At 34.7% G+C, this 20,541-nt stretch overlaps 1 protein-coding gene across 1 annotated transcript in view; it reads right to left on the bottom strand.

Moving 5' to 3' along the window:
* The window catches only part of ABCA13 (ATP binding cassette subfamily A member 13), a 493,610-nt gene extending 474,574 nt beyond the window's left edge, over positions 1-19,036 (bottom strand). Inside the window, exon 1 of the mRNA XM_074199032.1 lies at positions 18,965-19,036. Within this exon, the coding sequence (XP_074055133.1) occupies positions 18,965-19,036 (72 nt within the window). The remainder of the gene's footprint in view (positions 1-18,964) is intronic.
* Between the last annotated feature and the right edge of the window lie 1,505 nt (positions 19,037-20,541).

Here is a 20,541-nt window from a genome sequence, read left to right as displayed (position 1 = left end):
GATACCTAATTATGAAAATTCTTTAAAAGTATAAAGCACTAAACAAATGTAACATTATCTTATAATCCAGCCTTATTATTTATTATTTTTCACCTGAAAGGAATTAAGAATGGGAGGGGGGGTTGACCATGAAGTGTTCATACCAAAGACTTAGGCAAAGCATGATTCTGTTTCATATGGTGTGTACAAGAAGGCTGAATGCCAGAAAAATGTGTTAAGTACATCATCCCTAAAATCCTTTCTTATCCTTTCCCCACTTCAACCTACCCCTGCTCCTATCTAAAAAGTTTTGAGGAGGCAGAGCCAAGATGGAGGAGTAATGGTAGAGAATGACCTGTGCACTCCCCCAAACTCCTCCAAATACCTTTAAATAACTCTAAATAGCTTACAGATTGACTGAATCCACAAAAAAATAGTGAAACAATTTGTCAACCCAAGACTACTAGAAGGATAGCAGGAAAAGTTTATTGCACCAGGATGAGAAAGGACGCAGACCAGAGCAGACCAGAGGCAGGTCACGGGGCTAATGAGTTGGTGGCAGCAGTGGCACCTGGTGGGGAAAAGTCTACTGCACAGGGCAAGAGAGGAGCACAGTCCAGGATAAACTATGCCAGGATAGAACCAGTCATAGTAAACCACAGCTGGTCTTGGGAACCACTGAATCAACAGCTATTCTCAGTCCACAGACAGTAAGAGGGTCAATCAACTGATTCAGAAGGAGATTTCAGGAATCTCTTTGCTAGCACTGAGGCAGGATTGTGTTGCATTGCTCCTTCTTAGATGTGGATCATAGTCCCAGGTGGCAGTCTCAGGGCAGGGAAAAGCAATTGCCTGTAGTCATAGGGGAGCCGATATCCTCCTCACAATTCCAGGGCAGGAAGGAGGACTTATGATCACTCACAGACCAGAACTCAAGCCAGGAGAATAACAAATACACCCCTCCTTAGATCAAGTCAGTTTGAAAGAACTGAAAACTTACAGGTCCCTAGAAGTATCTCTGGAGACAGCTACACAAAACCACTGAAGCATGAGACAGTGTTCCCTCCACTCTCAAAGCAAAACTATACTTTGACAAAGAGTTAAAATTAACTAATAGGTTGAAAAATTGAGCAAACAATAGGAAAAAAACTCTAACTATAGAAAGTTATAATGGTGACAAGGAAGATCAAAACACACACCCAGAAGATAACAAAGTCAAAGCCCATCTGCCCAAATCCTCCAAGAAAAATGTGAATCAGTCTCAGGAAATGGAAAAGCTCAAAGAGGATTTTGAAAATCAAATAAGAGAGGTAGAGGAAAAATTGGAAAGAGTGATGCAAGAAAATTAAGAAAATCAAATCAACAGCTTGGTAACAGAAACACAAAAAAAATTACTGAGAAAATATATCTTAAAAATAGACTAGGTCAAATGGTAAAAAGGATATAAAAAGTCAATGAGGAGAAGAATGGCTTAAAAAGTAGAATTGGTCAAATGGAAAAGGAAGTATAAAAGCTCAATGAAGAAAATAATTCCTTCAAAAGTAGAATTGAGCAAATGGAAGCTAATAGCCTTATGAAAAATTAAGAAACAATAAAACAAAACCAAAGAATGAAAAACAGAAGACAATGGAAAATATCTCACTGGAAAAACAACTGGCCTGGAAAATAGATCCAAGAGAAATAATTTCAAAATTATTGAATTACCTGAAAACTGTGATCAAAAATAAATGCCTAGCTATCATTTTTTAAGAAATTCTCAAGGAAAACTGTCTTGATATTCCTAGAATCAGTAGGTAAAAATAGAAATTTTTAAAAATCCATCAATCGCCTCCTAAAAGAGATCCCAAAAAGAAAACTCCCATGAATATTATAACCAAATTCCAGCGCTCCTAGGTCAAGAAGAAAAATACTGCAAGCAGTTAAAAAGAAATAATTCAAGTATTGTGGAATCATAGTCAGGATAATACAAGAATTAGCAGCTTCTACATTAAAGGATCAGATGGCTTGAAATAGGATATTCCAGAAGGCAAATAAGCATGGATTACAACCAAGAATCAATTACCCAGCAAAACAGCATACTCTTTCAGGGAAAAAGATGAACATGCAATGAAATAGGGGACTTTCAAACTTTCCTGATGAAAAGAACTGAGTTGAACAGGAAATTTGACTGTCAAAAACAAGACTTCTGAAAAGCATAAAAAGGGAAACAGAAAAGGGAAGTCATAAAGGTATTTAATAAGCTTACATTCCCATATGGGAAGATGACACTGGTAATTCATGAGAACTTTCTCATTATTAGAGCTATTTGGGGTATTAGAATTAGAAGGAATGAGTTGAATATAAAGAGGTGATACCTGAAAAAAATAAATTAAGGAGTGAGAAAGGAATATACTAGGAAAGGGAAAGAGAGAGAGGTAGAATGAGGTAAGTTATCTTGCATAAAAGAGGCAAGAGAAAATTTTTACAATAGATGGGAAGGGGGTGAAATGTAAGGATGAATGAATAAACCTTACTCTCCTCAAAATTGACTCAAAGAGAGAATAATATATACCCTCAATTGGGTATAGAAATATATTTTACCTTACAGAAGGGGAAGGGGATAAGAGAAGGGGGGCAGGTTGATAGAAGGATAGGCAGATGGGGGTAGGTAGAGCAAAATACTTTTGAGGAAGAACAAGATAAAAGGAAAGAGAAAAATAGAATAAACAGAAATAGGATGGAGGGAAATACAGTTAAAAAGTTACTATGGTGACAAGGGAGATCAAAACACATACTCAGAGGAAGATAACAAAGTCAAAGCTCCTATATCCAAAACCTCCAAGAAAAATATGAATTGGTCTTAATTGAAAGAGTTCATAAAGGTTTTTTTCAAAAATCAAATAAGAAAGGTAGAGGCAAAATTGGTAATGATGCAAGAAAATTAAGTCAATAGCTTGGTAAAGGAGACACCAAAATATATTTTCTCTCCCCACAACTCCTGCAAATCCATCATTCACACTCCTTGACAGATTAAATATCCTTAAACATGAAGCTGGTTCTGCAGAATACCTCAAACTTCTTAAACTGACATTCTAACTTCTCCAAAAGTTAGTTCCAATCAACCCTGCCAGTCTTATTACACACTATTAACTAGAAAATTTAGTCTATGAACATTCTATTTCCTCTCATTTCTCCCTACCTCATATATCCAATCAATTGTTAAATCATCAAAACAACTTCTATAGCATTTCTCCCATTCATTCCCTTCTCTTTGTTCAGAAGGCCATCACCATAATACAAGCCTTCATCATCCAGACTATTTCAGAAACCTCCTAAATGGTCTCTCCTTCCTTCAAACTCATCCTCGACACAACTGTCAAAGTGATTTTCCTAAAACATTAATCTAATCGTGTCTTTCCCCTACAATGTTTCCCTCTTGCATCTAAGATAAAATATATACTCTACATCTCAGAATCCAAAAATTTCTTTCAACAAAGCTCAGCTCAAGCGTCACCTTCTACATAAAGCATTGCCTGTCTTCCCCCAGCTGCCAATGTCTTCTCCCCTCAAAAAATATTAAATCACCTAGTAGATATTTTATATGAATTTCAAATGTACTGATGTATATCTAAACAAGCCATCTTTCCTAGTGGGATATGTCCATTAAGGACAGTCTGTTTTTGAATCCCTGGTTAATAGCATTGGTCAACATACAATAGAAACTTATTAAATGTTTCTTGATTGACTATTAAAATTCTCCCCATTCTTTAAGATCATGTTCAAATGTCTTCCACTTCTCTTCCACTCATACTTGACACAGCACCTCTTATCATTTATCATTTTATTTCATAATTTAATGTATATATGATATGATATAGTCTTCCAGTAGAGTGGAATTCTGAAAGTAGTATTCATTTTTTCTTAAATCCTATTCCACCCCTCTCCATTTCTCATTGCCTTGTTCAATGGTTCTACACTTAACAGGCACTTAATAGATGACTGGTATAGTTCTTTTTTTTCATTTTTACAAAGCAATAGGGTTAAGTGACTTGCCCAGCTAAGTAATTATTAAGTGTCTGAGGCTGGATTTGAACTAAGGTCCTTTTGACTCCAGAGCCAGTGCTCTATCTACTTAGCTCCCCCGCCCCCATTACTAGTATAGTTGAAGGTAACAAAATGTTACTTTTATACACATAGTACCATTTAAAATTATTATCTACACAATTTCTTGGTGCTACTTTCATACTTCCCTGCTTCCAGAGAATGTTCCATGTTTACTCTTATATGACACTTTTCCAAAAAGAATGTTAGTAGGTGAAAAGACCAGCAAACCCAGGAATCTGAGCATAAGCAAGCTTCTCTATCAGATTCAAATGCGGACATGATTATTTCAGGCTGTGATGTTTTGAACCTGAGCAGATTTCCTAATTTTTTTTAGTTTCTTTACTCTTGGAAGAACATTGGCCATTTTTCACCTCTTTTGATTCTTATATACGTTTCTTCTGAACTGAAACACTTCGAAAGTCAACCAATCAGTTCTACACCTCAGTATATATCTGTATATGACCTGAAATCATAAAGATAAAATAGGAGATAAATAATAGTTCAGTCTCTACAATAATTAGAGGAGAAAAGAAATTGCTCTTTTTAAGTCATTCATAAGGAAGTTTATCCTGTGCCAGAAAATCCAACAATATAAAAAGTTCTCTGACAATATGCTGAAACCCAATATCACACTCTTTGATAAGTCAGAAATTCCTGCCAAGGATTATTTTAAGTCCAAGAGATCAAAAGAGGGGGGAAAAAAAGGTCATAGAATCTGGAGAACAGAAATGTATTTAGTAATCTATTTTACTCATTCCTTATACATAATCTGGGGCTGTACATAGTGTTAAAGAAAAACAGGAACATGAACTAAGATATGTACCTTTATTAAGATAGCTTGATATTGGTAGGAGACACTAATTTTTTAGAAGGATTCAATCAGCACTAATGCAAAAATGTATAAGTAAGTATACTGAAATTAAAGACATTTGTGTTTCTCATCTTAGGAAAGTGATGACAAAGCTCTATTCCAAGTGGAATTTTTTTAATAAAACTTATACATCTTTTTGAATTAATGGTTCTTCTGGGATTCTCCAAATGAAGAGAGAACTTCAGTAATGTTGGAAGTCTCATTCAAAGTTAAAGGCATCTATAAGACATTTGCTACACTTTCTCCAAAGGGCAGTGAGTAGGGAACAATTGTGGTAGTTTTAAATTTAAGATTGCTTCATATTGGTAAGTTGCATTGAGAACCTGCTGTGTTCCTGTATCATTGCCCATTAAATGTGCATGAATTGATTTCTTTTGTCAAAATATTTCTCTGCAGGAGCACATTAGGGCGTTCCCTTTCTCATCTAATTTTTGTATTTGCATTTTTTTCTTTTTCTCCACCATACTCATGTGCCATCTCCTCTTTATCCTTGAATCTTACACCAGAGTTTCATATCCTGTTCAGATTAAATGATTTTTTTCCCCATGATTATTTCAGTATCCAACATAAATTTTCCCTTCTTCTTGGCTCCTTTACTCTTATCCAGAGTCAGGCCCAGAAAAATTTTAAATTAAGCAAATTTTGGTTTGGGTAACTCTCTTACTTATCATTGCTCCCTTCTGTCCATCATCCCAGTATGGCCAGTGCTCTCATACCTTAATAATTCTTGTTGCTCATCAGAGAATCTGTACAGAAGAGAAGTCCTATAAATATAATTAATATGGGAAGGCCTTCAATCAGAACTCCAAACTATCTATATATGAGTAAAGTGATATTGGAGCAACTTATGAACCCAATTAATATATAAATGCCTTTAACCAGAGCATAGACCCGATTAGATATCAGAAATTTTATAATAAAAATTTAGCCCTGCAAATATAATATTTTTTTCTGAAATAATATCTTTCTTCATTTCTTCTGACACAGGAAAAAAACTAAGCTCATTTATTCTAAGATATTACTAGTATATTAGAAACAGACCTAGATTTGGAGTCAGAATCAGACATAGCTCTCAATCCTGTCCCTGCCTCTTGCCAGCTGGGAGGATAAATCATAATCTCTTAGAGCCTCAATTTCTTCATTTGTGAAATTAAAATAGAAATACCCTTGTAGCACCTACCACCACAAGGGTTGTTTAAGGGCTCAAATGAATGGCTAGAGAGGTTGCATTATGCCCAAAGGAAAAAAATCTCAATGTGATGTCAGGAATCTTCAGAATTTTCTCAATACCCCCTCAAGAAATAACTTTTTGAAGTCATAAAGAATGGAAAAGAATTGAGCTTTGTATATATATATATATATATATATATATATATATATATATATATATAAAAACAAATGATATTGAAATTGCTAAATGAATGTTCCACTTCATTACTAACTTAAAATTTAAATCCAAACTCAACAGAAGCATGTGAATTCTGTTGGTTTCCTCTGCTATAGGTGGTTTTTATTTCAGTTGAAAAACCACAAGTATAAAGTGCTTTGATGACAAATAAATGGTGAATTAAGGATAACAAGGGACTTTTCCAAGGGAGGAACCTGTCACAAGATCTCCTTAGTGAAGAGAAGAAAACATTGGAATAAGTTTAGTATATCATGCAGGTTGTAGAGAAATATCTAATTAGTCTGTTACCTTTGTCCTTTGATACATACACTTTTGCGGAACCTGAAATTCAATTGTGTTTCCTTGGGACAACAAGAGGCCACAAGGAAGCAAGATCTCAGGAAGCAGGATTTTCTCAGAGGTATTAGAAGGTCTTTGTTGTTCAATACTATATCCAACACAAAGGACCCAAACAAAGAATCAATGAAAAATCAAGTTGAGTGAGTTGAAGATCACAATTACAGTGGGCATTGAACAGCCTAAGGAATTGAAGGCTTCAAGCTTGGGTCTTCTAAATGAATGGCCACCCCTGTCTTTAAAGCTCAAGATTCTGGTCCTGATGTTGGATATTGCAAGACAGTCTGCTGGTTGCCTTTATTCACTAATTATTTCCAAGGACAAGACACAATCTCTTATTTTCTTTCCCCTTCTATGAGTGAATGTGTATGAGAAGGGGGTGGGGTGGAGGGGTGAGGAGGCTATGGTTGTGACTGTATTTCTCTTTTGAGGATAATAGATGTCCATGGTTTTTCTTTCTTCCTTAGTGGAAGAAAAATAATCAGCATATTCTTCATGAAAGTACAGAATTGCTGGCTACTTTGCTACAGTGGATCCTTTTCCAGGGGGAATTATATAAAACCTTTACTGTACAAATTAGAAATGTGGAATTCTATTTCTTTCACTTTATTGTTGTTATTTTTTAACATCTTTACATATTAGTCAGATTCTAATATTAAACAGTAGTTTAAAAGCTAAACTCATCCTGAAAGAATAGACACAAAATCTCACAGAAGAATCTATTCAATAATAATGCTCCTTTTCAACGCTGTTTAGTCATCATATCGGTTGTATCAAATTGGGCTGTCAGTTCTTTAAAGGAAGATGGAAAAATAGAATTCATTTTACTTAGTGCATTAAGTTTTATGAGGCAGTTTACCACAACAACCCTATAAGGTAAGTGTTATTTTACATATGAGAAAACTAAGACTTGGAGAATTTATGAACCATGTTTTTAAAAAAAACTTCATAAATCAATCAAAGAAGATCTAAGGTTAACATCACCCATATATGATGAAATATAACTGATCTCTATGAAGTTAAAAAAAAAACACATGTTAGGTAGAAACTAAATACCTACATTAGATTTTCAGGACAGCCATGCCCTCATGCATTGTATCTATAATATACTATCATTTTATATAACAATAATAACAAAATATCAAACATTTATATAGCTTTTTAAGATTTGTAAAGTACTTTACAAATAGGATCTCATTTGATCCTCACAATAGTCCTTGGAGTTAAGTTCTATTATTATCCCCATTTTACAGATCAGGAAACTGAGGCAAATAGACATCCAGTGACTTTGTCCGGGATAATAGAATTAATATCTGAGACTAGATTTTCACTTCAGATATTCCTTACTCTGGATCCAGTGTTCTGTCCACCAGCCCACTTAGCTAATTTCCTTGAAAAAGGAAAAGAAAAGGGAGAGGGAGAGGAAAAAGGAGAGGGAGAAGAAAAAAGAAGAAAGTGAAAGGAGAATAGGAAATGTAAAGAAGAAATGAGAGAGAGGTAGAAAAGGAGAGAAAGAAGAAGAGAAGGGAAAGGAGGAGAGGAAGAAGGGGGAGCAGAAGAGGGAAAAAATGATCATCTCAACGCATCTTGAGTATATTATTTCATTTGATCCTTAAACCCATTTCTATGGGATAGTTAGTACAAGTATTATTAATCCAGTTTTACATAGGAAAAAACAGAGGCCCAACAAGGAGGAAGAAATGACCATCATTATGTGTTGATTAAGTTTCAGGACAGGAATCTATCTCCTGACTCCAAACACCATGCCCTTTCAGTTGGGTCATAATTCTTGAAGCAAGGCATTATTCTTTTTTCACTAAAATGGCATCCCAGTGAAAACTCTTAAGTATCAGCACAAAACACAATTTTGTATTTCAAATGGGTTATTTCAGAGATGTTCTTCCAAAATACAAACTGGAAGGGAAGTCTCTGAATCTATTCTCTTATGGGACTCTAGTGCCTCTTTCCTCCTTGTTATCAGTCTGTATGCTTCCTTCTGGGGAAAGGTCTTAAGTAAAGCACCAAAGGTATAGTTCTTTATATCCTAGGAAAAAAAGTTATAAACAATGATATTGATCATATTAAAAATTAAAACAACTTAATATTATTCTGAAAATAGATTTGACCTCATAGTCCTTTTGAGAGTTCACCAGAAACTTCCAACCTTAATGACTCCTGAGTCATACTTTAAGAACTATGAACTTTAATCAATTCATTTCCTTCTAGAATTCACTTTCCTGATTTGTAAAATGAGGAGTTAGAACCAAATTATGTCTAATGTTTCTTCCTTTCCTAAGCTCTGCAGTCCACAGGTTGATGTCCTCCAGCAATTTACAATATTGTAGCAATGTTGTTCAGATCATTTGGGATTCATTAATTCAGATAAAATACCTTTAAAAAGTTCAAGAATATATATATTAATCAAGATGACCAACCTGAAATCTTAATTGAAGATATAATGCAGGAAGGGATACATTCATACCAGGTCATTCATAGAGATACTACCAATCCTAGCCAACAAAAAATAAAAACTCAAAAGTTTGAGGGGGGTTTTTGAGGGGGAAGTATGTTTGAAGGAAAGGAGATGGATTTGAATCACAATTCTATTAGATAGGAACAAAGCATTTCTCCCTTTATTGAACAATGCATCATACTATGCCAAGGTGTTTGCTAATAGAATAATTACTTTTGAAAGTGTTAAAAGGAATAGGTTGATGAAATCTCACATATATGAGAAATTTAACATCTGAGAGAAACCATAAAGGACACAGATGAAAATTATACACAATCATAAATCTCCTCTGATGTCATATGTTCAATGACTAACTCACAAAGGTGGTTTGACTCATTGATCTCAACATTGAAGTTAAGCCAAGTGTTTTCAAGTTGGACTATACTGTTAAGTCCTAAGCATTTCCATACCTTTTTCTTTTTGTCTTTACTTAGACAGAATTTTGTGTTAAAAAAAAAAAGACATAAAAAACATTCTGTGAATTGACTTCTTGACAGTGTTCCAGTTGTCAGTAGCCACAGACATTGGCATGATCAAGCCAAACCAAAAAAAAAAAAAAAAAAAAAAAAAAAAACCCTCTGAGAGTGAACAGGAAAAATGTCTCTACTTTTCTGATGGAGCAAGTATCCTGCCCCTATTTCAACATCCTACTCGCAATCAGAACTCCATTTCTTCAACCATGGGGCCACTTAATTGAGGAATTGGTGGGGGGGCAGTGGATTGAGAAGAGGAAGAAGAGACACCCTGAGATGAGAAATTCATGGTAAGACTTAAAAATGACAAGGAAGGTATCTAATGACTTTTAAAATGTATGCCTATAAAAGCATGAAATATAATACATATGGTAACTGAAGGAGACATTTAAAGTTGAATTGTACCTATCACTAACACTTCCCCCAGACATTCACCTTAAAACAGCCTTATCTATCTAATAGCTGAGGACACAAGGATCACTTTTTTTTAATGTAAGCTCCTAAGGTTAAAACTTCTCAATTTTATCTTTATATCCCTATTGGCTAGCACAATTCTGGAATATAATAGGTACTAAACAATGTTTATTAATTCAATTTTTCTTTTAGCCTCTAGTCTAATGGATAGAAGTCTGGAAACACCTATAAAGGCCTAGTGTTCACCTTCAGCAAGACTCAGAATCACCCTAAATTTTTAAAAAGACTTAAGTCCTAAGAGGCAGTTGGAATACTAGCATTGGTATTGGAGATGGAAGGCAAGTCCAAAGCCTTCCTCAGATAGTTAATGTATATTTTTCTTCTCTGCACACATATGGATCATCTTCAGTCAGACCCTCATTACCATCACCTTGAATAAGCCTCCTCTATTCAAGTCCTCCATACAGTTGACAAAGTGGTATTTCTAAAGTACAATTTTGACCATATTACTTACATGCTCAATAAACCCTAGTGACCTCTGATTACATACAAATTCTTCTGTTTTTCATTTTAAAAAGTCTTTACAGTATGACTCCAACCTACTTTTCCAGCCTTAGGTCAACAGAACTGACCTTCTTTTTTGGTCATTCCATCCTTTGTACAGGTAGCTCCCATGCCTAAGAAACATTCCCTCACATTTTTTCCCTAGAATCCCTAGTTACCTTTAAACTCAACTAAAACACCATTTACTAAGTGTGATTCTCCTAATCCCATCCACCCAGTAGTTAGCAACCCCACTATCAAAATTATCTTGTATTCATTTTATATAGAGATATGGATATATAAACATATAGATATATATATGTATCTATATAGCTTTATATCCTATGCCTATTTTTATTTGTTATCTCCTATAAAAGCTTAGCTCCCTAAGGACAGGGATGCTTTCATTTAGAGCTTTGTTTCTCAAATATCCGTTTCTCAAATATCCAAAAGAGTGCCCAGTATATGGTAGACCCTTAATAATTTTGTCTGAATTGATTAATCAAGCGTTAGTTGTGTTACTGAGTCTCAGTTTCTTCACTGGCAAAATGTAGAACTATAAGGGCTACTAATCTCACAGGGTTGTAGAAAGGATCAAATAAGATAAGATTTGCAAAAGTGTTACATAAATGTGCGAGCCAACAAAAAGTTCAGGATGGCTCGCTGCCTAGAGAAGGAGTACAAAGAGTGGAAAATCCCAAGCCAGAGTCAGCCAAAAACAACCTGGAGTTTAGGATTGACAAAGTAGATGCGTACACCTGTCTGAGGTGGTTTCCAAGTAAACAGCTCTCAGCCTCCAATATTCTCATAAAATAATATGGTCAGAGGTTACACTTGCTTCGTGTCTCTGGAGTTACTTCTGCAGCAAGGGCTTTGAAAGGTTTGTGTAATTGAAAAACCTAAACCTTCCTAGACCCAACATGAATAACTATACAGTAGTGACCTAAGGGCACCCCTCTGAACAAACCTGTGCTGAAAGTAAGCAATAAGAAACCTCTTGAGAAAAACAGAGACAATTTTGGACCCAGAAAATACACACAGATGCCGCAATGGATAAATTCTTTAGACCCCCCCCCAACCTTTTGACAATTTTGTAATACTCCCCATGCAGTTTCAGAGAAACCAGAACACTATTAAACCACTGGTAGAGTTGGAAATTGGTGTAATGTTTTGGAAAACAATGTGGCATTCTACGGTGAAAGCTATGAAGCAGTTCATAACCTTTGATGCAGAAATAATACTATTAGAACTATATCTAAAGATGCTATGAAAAGGGGGAGAAGCAAAACTGTACAAATATGTTTATGGCAGTATTTCCTGAAATACTTGATAGTGGAAACAATACTGGAATACTGAAAACAACCCTTATGTCCAAGAAATTATTTCTGAATTTAATGGAATAGTATGCTGACATGTGCTCTGGTCTAGTCATTAGGGCTATAGACATGGAAGCAGGAAGACCTAGATTCAAATCAAATTCCTGCTAATGATAACAGCAGCAACAACAAAACAATAACAACATTTATATAGTAATAAATGTTTGCAAAGCACTTTCAAATATTTGCTCATTTAATTCTCACAACAACCCTGAGAGGTAGGTACTATTATTATCTTTATTTTACAGATGAGTAAACTGAAGTAGATAAATGGCTTTGTCAGGATCACACAGCTAATCATTGTCAGTGGACAGAGCAATGGTCCTGAAATAATATTAATTGTTAGTATTGATTAAAGTGATCTATAACTACACAAATCTGAAAAATCATAGAGAAGAAACAAGGGCATAAAGATATTGATGCTATTATTATGTTGTCAAACAAAAGTGCTGACAGTTTAGACATTAGGATTTTATCTATAGTCACTATTTTTAAGACTCATGATTTCACTGATGTGGAGAACTATGAGAGCTAAATATTCCTCCAAGATGAAGATGAGCAACTTCCCTGGACCTGATAGTCTTAGGTTTTTGACTGGGGCACTGAAAGTGATTGCCCAGGGGCATATAGGCTCTATACTGTAGAGAGATATAACTTAAACCCAGTTCTTTTGGATACCAAAATCATTTTGTAAGTTATTTGAATGTTTATTGGTATATTCTAAGTTTGGGAAAGATTTTTTTTAAAGAACCTCCATGGTTGTAGTACTGCCAACAAAATATATGGGAGGAAACCAGCTTTTCCTTTGCATCATTCCTCTGTACCCTTGTCGATCTATTAAAAGGAAATTTGGAAGCTTGGTTTTTGGAGGCAATTAGGGTTAAATGACTTGCCCTGTGTTGCACCAGCCACTAAGTGTCGGGGATTGGATTTGAACTCAGGTCTTCCTGACTCCATTGGCACTGCTCTATCCACTGTACTACCTAACTGCCTCAGTACTTTGCTTTTAAAACCAGCAACAAGTCCTTCTTAAAGAAAAATCTTAATTGTTAGCTATTTTTAATGTATTCAATCCACTAGATAAGGCAAACCACTCAAGTCTTTTTGCCATGAAAACCCCATGAACACTATGGTCCATAGGGCCGTGAAGAGTTGTAGCAACTGCATAATTGTACTGAACAATGTTAAAAAAAAAAAAGTAATTGTACCTTACAAAATGGATGCTTAGTCAGGGCTAGAGGAGGGAGAGGGAGAAGTTGGTGAAGCATATCTAGAAATAATTCCTTTAAATGCGAACTTTGAAATCAGAGTTAACAAATCCTGAACTACTTGATCCTAAGTGATTTGTCTATAAATTATAACTAACATGCTTTATAACTGTTTCAACCCATATCATTTAGCTCCAAAACTAGGATCTTTTTCCATTATGCCATACGATTTTGATCTACAATAATAAAAGTGAGACTTTTCTGGAACTAACCTGCAATGTAAACTTGAGTTATCCTTATAAGCCTTTTTCCAAGCTATTCTAACAATTTTCAATTTTCTCTTAGCTCAAGAAAAGAATAATTTTAAAAGAAAACAAAACAATGCTGCCTCATTTTCCAAGACTTGGAGTTTATTTTTCCACCTGGACAAAAGGAATCAATGAGAAACTCTGAACAAAGATGACAAGCCTGGCGGAGAGGCATAGTATAGTTCAAATATCCAGATGTAAGCTGTAGCTATTTCTGAGGTATAATCATTTCTTGGCTTCCTTAATGATAATCTAATCCCCCTCTTTGTCCTTATCCCACTCTCCCACGCACGAAGGTAAAGGAGCTGATCAGGAAAACTGATATTCTGGGCCTGATGATGCCTAAAATGATGAAAAATCTTAGGAGCAGTGACCTTTCAATATTAGAATTAGAATCAGAGAAAGTGAAGAAAGTCAGGCACAGTCTGGCACATACCCTGGCTTTGAGTAGAATAAAATTTAATGTATATAAGAAAAAGCAGAGAGAGAGAATCTCATGGACCAAAATTCTAAGTAGGAAGTCAATTCATAAAATATAAGAAAGTTTCAAGAAAAGAAATTCTGAAGACACCAACAAATATTTTTCTCAATAAGGACAAAAGGGACTATTGTTTAAAGAGTATGAATGGTGACCTCAGTGTCCCCATAAGATAAATTATTGTGTCTAAGAATATATTCAGGCCTGCATCTCTCTCCAGACTCCAGTCCCTTACCATTAGTTCTCTCTTTGGTATTCCCAAGTACAAATCCAGGAGATATCACAAACTCAACATGTCCAAAACAGAACTTAGCAGCTTTTCCCTGAAAACCTATTCTTCTCCCAAACTTCCTCATTTCTACCAGATTCTTCTAGATTCCCAGGCTTGTACCTCAATATAATGCTCAACTTCTCACTCTCCCATTTATATTGATCTACCTGCCATATTTTTCTCTTCATTTTCCATACAACTAATAAATTGATTTCCATTAAGCACAAATTTGATTGTTATCGCCCCTCATCAATAAATTAAATATAACCAATAAATAAAGTATAACCTCCCCCTTGGAACTTTTCAAGCCCTTCTCAACCTTACTCTAACTTCACCCAAGCTTTCTCTAAACTCTCTTTCAACCTTCATTGTATATTATTTTCATTCCCAGTCCAACCAAATTAACCTGTTCCGTTTCTTGTTCCATTTTCCACTAGTCATCTCCCATCTGAATTAAGCTCCTTCTTCACATCATCTCTTAGAGTCATTCACTTTGTTCTAAATACAGTTCAAGAACCACTTTTCATATGTAGCATTTCCAGGCATTCCCTTCCCCCATTTTACATTTACCATCCCTCCTTAATTGCCTTATATATAACTTTCTTACATTTATTTTGACTATGTTTATCTATATACATGCTGTTTCCAATTTTTTATCTTTGAATTCCTTATCATCTAACTCAATGTCTGAAAAATAGTAAAATCAATTGATCACTGCAACATCGAAATTATCAACCAAGGAGGCAAATTTTTCAAAGAAATGGACAGAAGAGGGAAGCAAGAACAAGTAATGGAGAATAAATACAAAAGAATGACTGATCCTGTAAGCGGAGTGTCAATAGCACCTACAGTTCACAATAAACTAAGGTCAGAGGATGCTGAGGATAATTTTTTTTCAAAGTTAATTCTTAACTCTATGAGTGAAAAAAAAATAGGATCAAAGAAAGGATAGACAGCTGTCATGGTTGTATGTAATAAGAATGTACAAAGGAGAAAAGGGAGAACTATAAAATTTTGCTTCATATCTTGTTTTGCCAAGGAAAAATTAATTTTTGAATTGGATAGAAAAGCCCAAAAATGATTAATAAGTTGATGCAAAAGATAAAACATGGAAATTTTAAAGAACCACCTAGTAATCAGTTGAGAAGTTCAGTTCACTAGAGAACTATTTATCCAATTACTGAAAGATGGTTAATGTGATTGCATAGGCACTTTCAGTGAGCTTTGAGATGAGAAGTAAACAAGTACAAGAAAAGGACAAATGTCCTAATTTTCAAAAGAGAAGAAAGTAAAATCAGCATCTATAGGTCAATGAACTTAACTTTGATTCCCAGTTTTTGACATTTACAAATATACTTTGGATTGATATAAAATCAGGGTGAGGGGGGGATAAATTATTTCAATTCACTGAATCTTTGCTTATAAGACATTTTCAAAAAACAAATGGTTCTTGCCTTGAAATAGTTCCATTATGTGCTTACTGGAATCTAATTATAACACAATTAACTATAAAATAGAATTTAAGATAAAGTGAACTTCTTTTGAATCTAATCCAAGTGGATTTGGTCAGTGAAATACCGAAAGCATGCTCTTCTATACAGCTCTACAACTTTTATAAAATGGATATTGCAAGAGTCTTAATTTTGAAAGTGTGTGTGTGTTTTTAAAAGATATTACCCATAATGATGAATCTCAATACAAAACACAGGGAACACAAGTGAGAAAAGGCTGGATATAGAGTGAAACAGAATTTAGAAAATGAAGCACATTATTGGGAAGAATGCAACATAGGAATCAAAGGACTTGAGTTCAAATCTCTACACATCTACTCCATTCATAAGTAATTAGACAAGTCACTGCATTCCTGAGGCCTCAGTTTCAGTCTCTTTAAAATGAAATAATGGGACTAGATGATCTCGACTCTTCTTTCAGCTTTAATTCTATGATTTGATTTCTTTCATTCCATCATTATACACTAATACATTAAATTTGTGGTCTATGAAGGTAGGAGATTCTTCCTCACTCTCAATTTCATGCCTGACTTCTCTACTTACATTTACCCAGGAGAATAAGAACTTAAAATTACAAAAGTGCTAAAATACTGCATTTATAAGAATTTGAAATGTCCTTTCAACTGCCATATAGTTCACCCAAAAAAAAGAGACAAACAATTTGACAGTCATTTATTAAACATATGCTATATGTATAGTATTATATAGGTAATTAAGTATACAATTTAGTTGGGGAAAGATTTTATATATATATACATATATATATATATATATATATATATATATGAAACAAGATAATATTTAGGCATAACTTGATTGCCCCATATGATTGCTTCCAGAATTCTTTCTCCCCATCCATCATCCTGAGAGTCAGGGAGACTGCCCCTGTACCTCTGTCATGACAGCCATGGTCAAAAAACTTAATCATTTTAGTGACCCTATGAATTCAAAAGTGGAGGAATGGAAGTAAGTTTGGGAAAACAAGAGCAATTGAGAGGAGCTAACCCAAGTTCAGGTATCAAAGGAGGGTTGGCTTGCCTATTGTTGACCAACCTGATCCAAAATATCTTTCCTGCCCTCTAAATTTGTTTCCTTCAAACAGGCTATCAGAAATGCAATCAATTAGAGGTTCATTTTGAATTAGTCATCTTTTTTTAATGCAAATACTTCTGAGGAAGCGAAGTTAGTCAATCAGTAAAGATTTATTTATTCCTTATTCCCAAATCATTCATTCCTTAGTATAAATCACTTCTATCAGATGACTACTCTTAACACCATGGTGAAAATCTTCATTGTGGGAATGAAGAACTCTTTTGGAAGTGATAGATGGTTAACAATAGACCACAGAGAGGCAGTTAGGTGGTGCAGAAGATAGAGCACCAGTCCTGGAGTCAACAGGGCCTGACTTCAAATCTGATCTCAAACACTTAATAATTACCTAGCTGTGTGACCTTGGGTAAGTCACTTAACCCCACTGCCTTGCAAAAAAAATTCTAAAAAAAATGGACCACAGAACATTGTGGTTGATAGGAAGGATATTGGTGAGGTGTCATAATATGGTCCACAGAGGACACTGAAAAATCAGACACAAGAGTGGACCTGGAAAATACCAAAGACAATTTTTAATCTTTTCTACATCATACATGGAGACAATCTTGTACTAAGGTGAATATCATCCTTCTCCTACTCTGCTTCATCCTTTACTACTGTGCTCTCCTTAACTACATGACCCTCTTGCTTCAAGGACTCAAAATTCAGCTTAGTGAAATAATGTACATGCCCTATGGAATACAGAAGCTTTGATTAGCTAGCATTGGAAATTTACCATGATTTATTATGTTTTTATGGGAAAATGTATTTCAAGTTCCAAATAACTGACTTAAAAATTTACTTTCAAAAGAGATACCATTCATCCATTGCCTGCCAGGAGAAGAAGATTATTTAAGTCTCACTTTGCTCATTCTTAATTTCTTGTGCCATTTGAGTATAATTTTTAAGATATTTAAATGCATCAGACTAAGATTTATACCAACTACTTGAGATGAATTCATTTTCCAAAGAAAGTTATTTTGATCCTACTTTCTTTCCTATATAGTCAATACACACACACACACAGATACACACACACACACACATATGTCTTCATATATATCTGTGTGCATTGGTGATAAACCGCAGAACTCAGGGATGTTTAAGGAGATAGGAAAATAATATTTCAACAAACGAGCATAGTTCCTCTACAAATAGAAGACATTCTGGATTGATAAAGTCTATAGTTTCAAACCAACAATATTTTAATTAGTACACATAAAAACATTGAGTGTATGCAAAACATTGAATTTGGAAGTAAAAATTGCAGAAAAATTTTACTTTCAGAGACACAAAAATGTATTGTCCCACTAATGTAGCTAATTATTTTTATTTTGTCTCTACACATTAATCCTAAAAAGTAAAAAGCTTGTTTCAAATATTTTGACTCCTTTTAGAAATCTAAGAACACTGGAAAGACATGAATTATCTCCAAAGAATTTTAATTGGAACCATCCAGGTAGGTAGTTTGGCTTCTTTTGTCCAAATATGATTAAATATCAAACTTTGTATAGAGAAATGAATGATCACATAATTCTTAAAAACAAATCAATATACTACCAGCACTCGATCCATATTATAATACAATAAAAAGACATTTATCTTTCAATATTTCATTGAGTATACTTATTCTTTAAATCTAATGATGAGTAGCCCAATATCTACCCCATGAATCCAAAATGTGACTTCTACAGAATGGCCCAAACATATGCGGTTATAATATCTTTCGTAGTAATTTTTAATTATTAAACATTTTCTATAAGACTCAGGTCTAAATAGAGTGCTAGTTACAAGAACTGAAATATTCCAAATCTAAATTATCCAATTATTGAGTCTTCTATGAGACAAAGCATGGAAAAACATAAACTACATGTATTTACTCAATCAACATTTAATAGTCACTTGCTATGAGTCAGACACTATAATAATCCCCAGAGATTAAAAAGGTAAGATAAAAAGCACTTCTTGTCCTCTGCCATATAATAGTTCTAAATCTTCTGTGAAGCAAAAAAAAAAAATTGGGCAGGGAAGAAAGACAAGTGCTCCTTCAATAAGCAATATACAGGAGACTTTACAAAACTGTTAAAATAAAAAAAAAACTCACCGGTTGCCTTAGACGACAGAGCCAATTCTTCCAGAACAAAGCCTGGAACTGGTGAAGAGACTGACCCCCCATGTCAGCCAATTTCCCTCTTCCACTTGGGAAGTGGCATTTAAAGTGTTCTTGTTTCTGTCCACCTGACTGAAGGGAAGGGTTGCCTAGCTATTAGTTAATTTTAACAAAAGGTAGTGATGCAAGAGGGAGAAGGAAATAGCAAACGACTCCAGTATCTTTGCCAAGAAAACCCCAAATGGGGTCACAAAGAGTCAGACACAACTGAAATGACTGAACAGCAACAAAGTGATGCAAGAAACATTTCTGATGACAGGGAAAAGCTGGGATTAAATTTCTGTATCTGGTGCTACCTTCACTGAAAAATCTTGTTCTCACTTGCTGTTCATTTCAGATGAACAAGGAAAGGATGGGTTACATGATGCCGCCTTCAGGGTATTTCCATTCCATAGCATATATACAGAGCTTGCCTGGACTTTTTAGGAACAAACACAACTGAAGCGTATGACAAAGGATGATGGTACATGGTATTTACTTTTTCTCTTTTTCTTTTTCTTTTTTTCCCCACAAGGAGATAGAGCTTTAGCTTCTTCCTCCAAAAAAATTACCTATTACATTGATTTACCTTTTTTTTTTCCCTTCTAGATTACAGGAATGAGCAAGGATATAAAAGTCAGAAGACATTGGTTCAAATCCCAGCTCTGGCAACCATTATAACCTAGGAAGTTACTTTTCTTCTCTGGTCCTCAATTTTCTCATAAAAAAAAAAGAAAGGGATTAGATGACCTCCAAGGTCTAGTCTGACTCTGCAATTACATTTTTCTACAACAATAATTAGCACTTGAAAAAAAAGTGCCTGTATAATGCATCTCATAAGAAAAAGTCTCATGACTATATCAATCTAAGAGTTTCAAAGCATTTCTTCACATCACTGCCAAGTGGTCAATGAAAGTATTAATACTAGGGGTGGCTACGTGGCACAGTGGATAAAGCACCGGCCCTGGAGTCAGGAGTACCTGGGTTCAAATCCGGTCTCAGACACATAATAATTACCTAGCTGTGTGGCCTTGGGCAAACCATTTGACCCCATTTGCCTTGCAAAAACCTAAAAAAAAAAAAAGAACAAAGTATTAACACTTCCATTTTTAAGATGAGGAAAATTACTTTCAAACTACACGTGCACACACACACACACACACATACACATTACTTCAAACTCAATGTCTACTCCATTACCTGGTTTCCACTTTCCATTTCCATACACTTGGAGAAAATGGAGAATGACTATTTCCAATCCAAGAATTATGGAGCCTTTCAATATAATCATCTTGTGAGCTTTACCCAAGTCCAAAATGTTATTCAAATTCACAGTTCACCATCCATTCTTTTACTAGACAATCACAAATTCAAGACAAAAATATTTCAGGAAGCAGAATACTTAGTCAAAAAATAAGACCATCATTTCCTTTTTTTTAATGTATCTTATATAGAACTATTTTATTTATGTTTTCTACCTCATTTAGAATCCAAATTCCTCAAGAGAAATTCCTTGACTTCTCCTAAAGGTT

This window comes from Macrotis lagotis, chromosome 8, assembly GCF_037893015.1.
Source record: "Macrotis lagotis isolate mMagLag1 chromosome 8, bilby.v1.9.chrom.fasta, whole genome shotgun sequence".
In the NCBI taxonomy this organism is placed as follows: Eukaryota; Metazoa; Chordata; class Mammalia; order Peramelemorphia; family Peramelidae; genus Macrotis; species Macrotis lagotis.
Note: the sequence above shows the minus strand (reverse complement) of the source record. Positions and strands in the feature narration are given on the sequence as shown.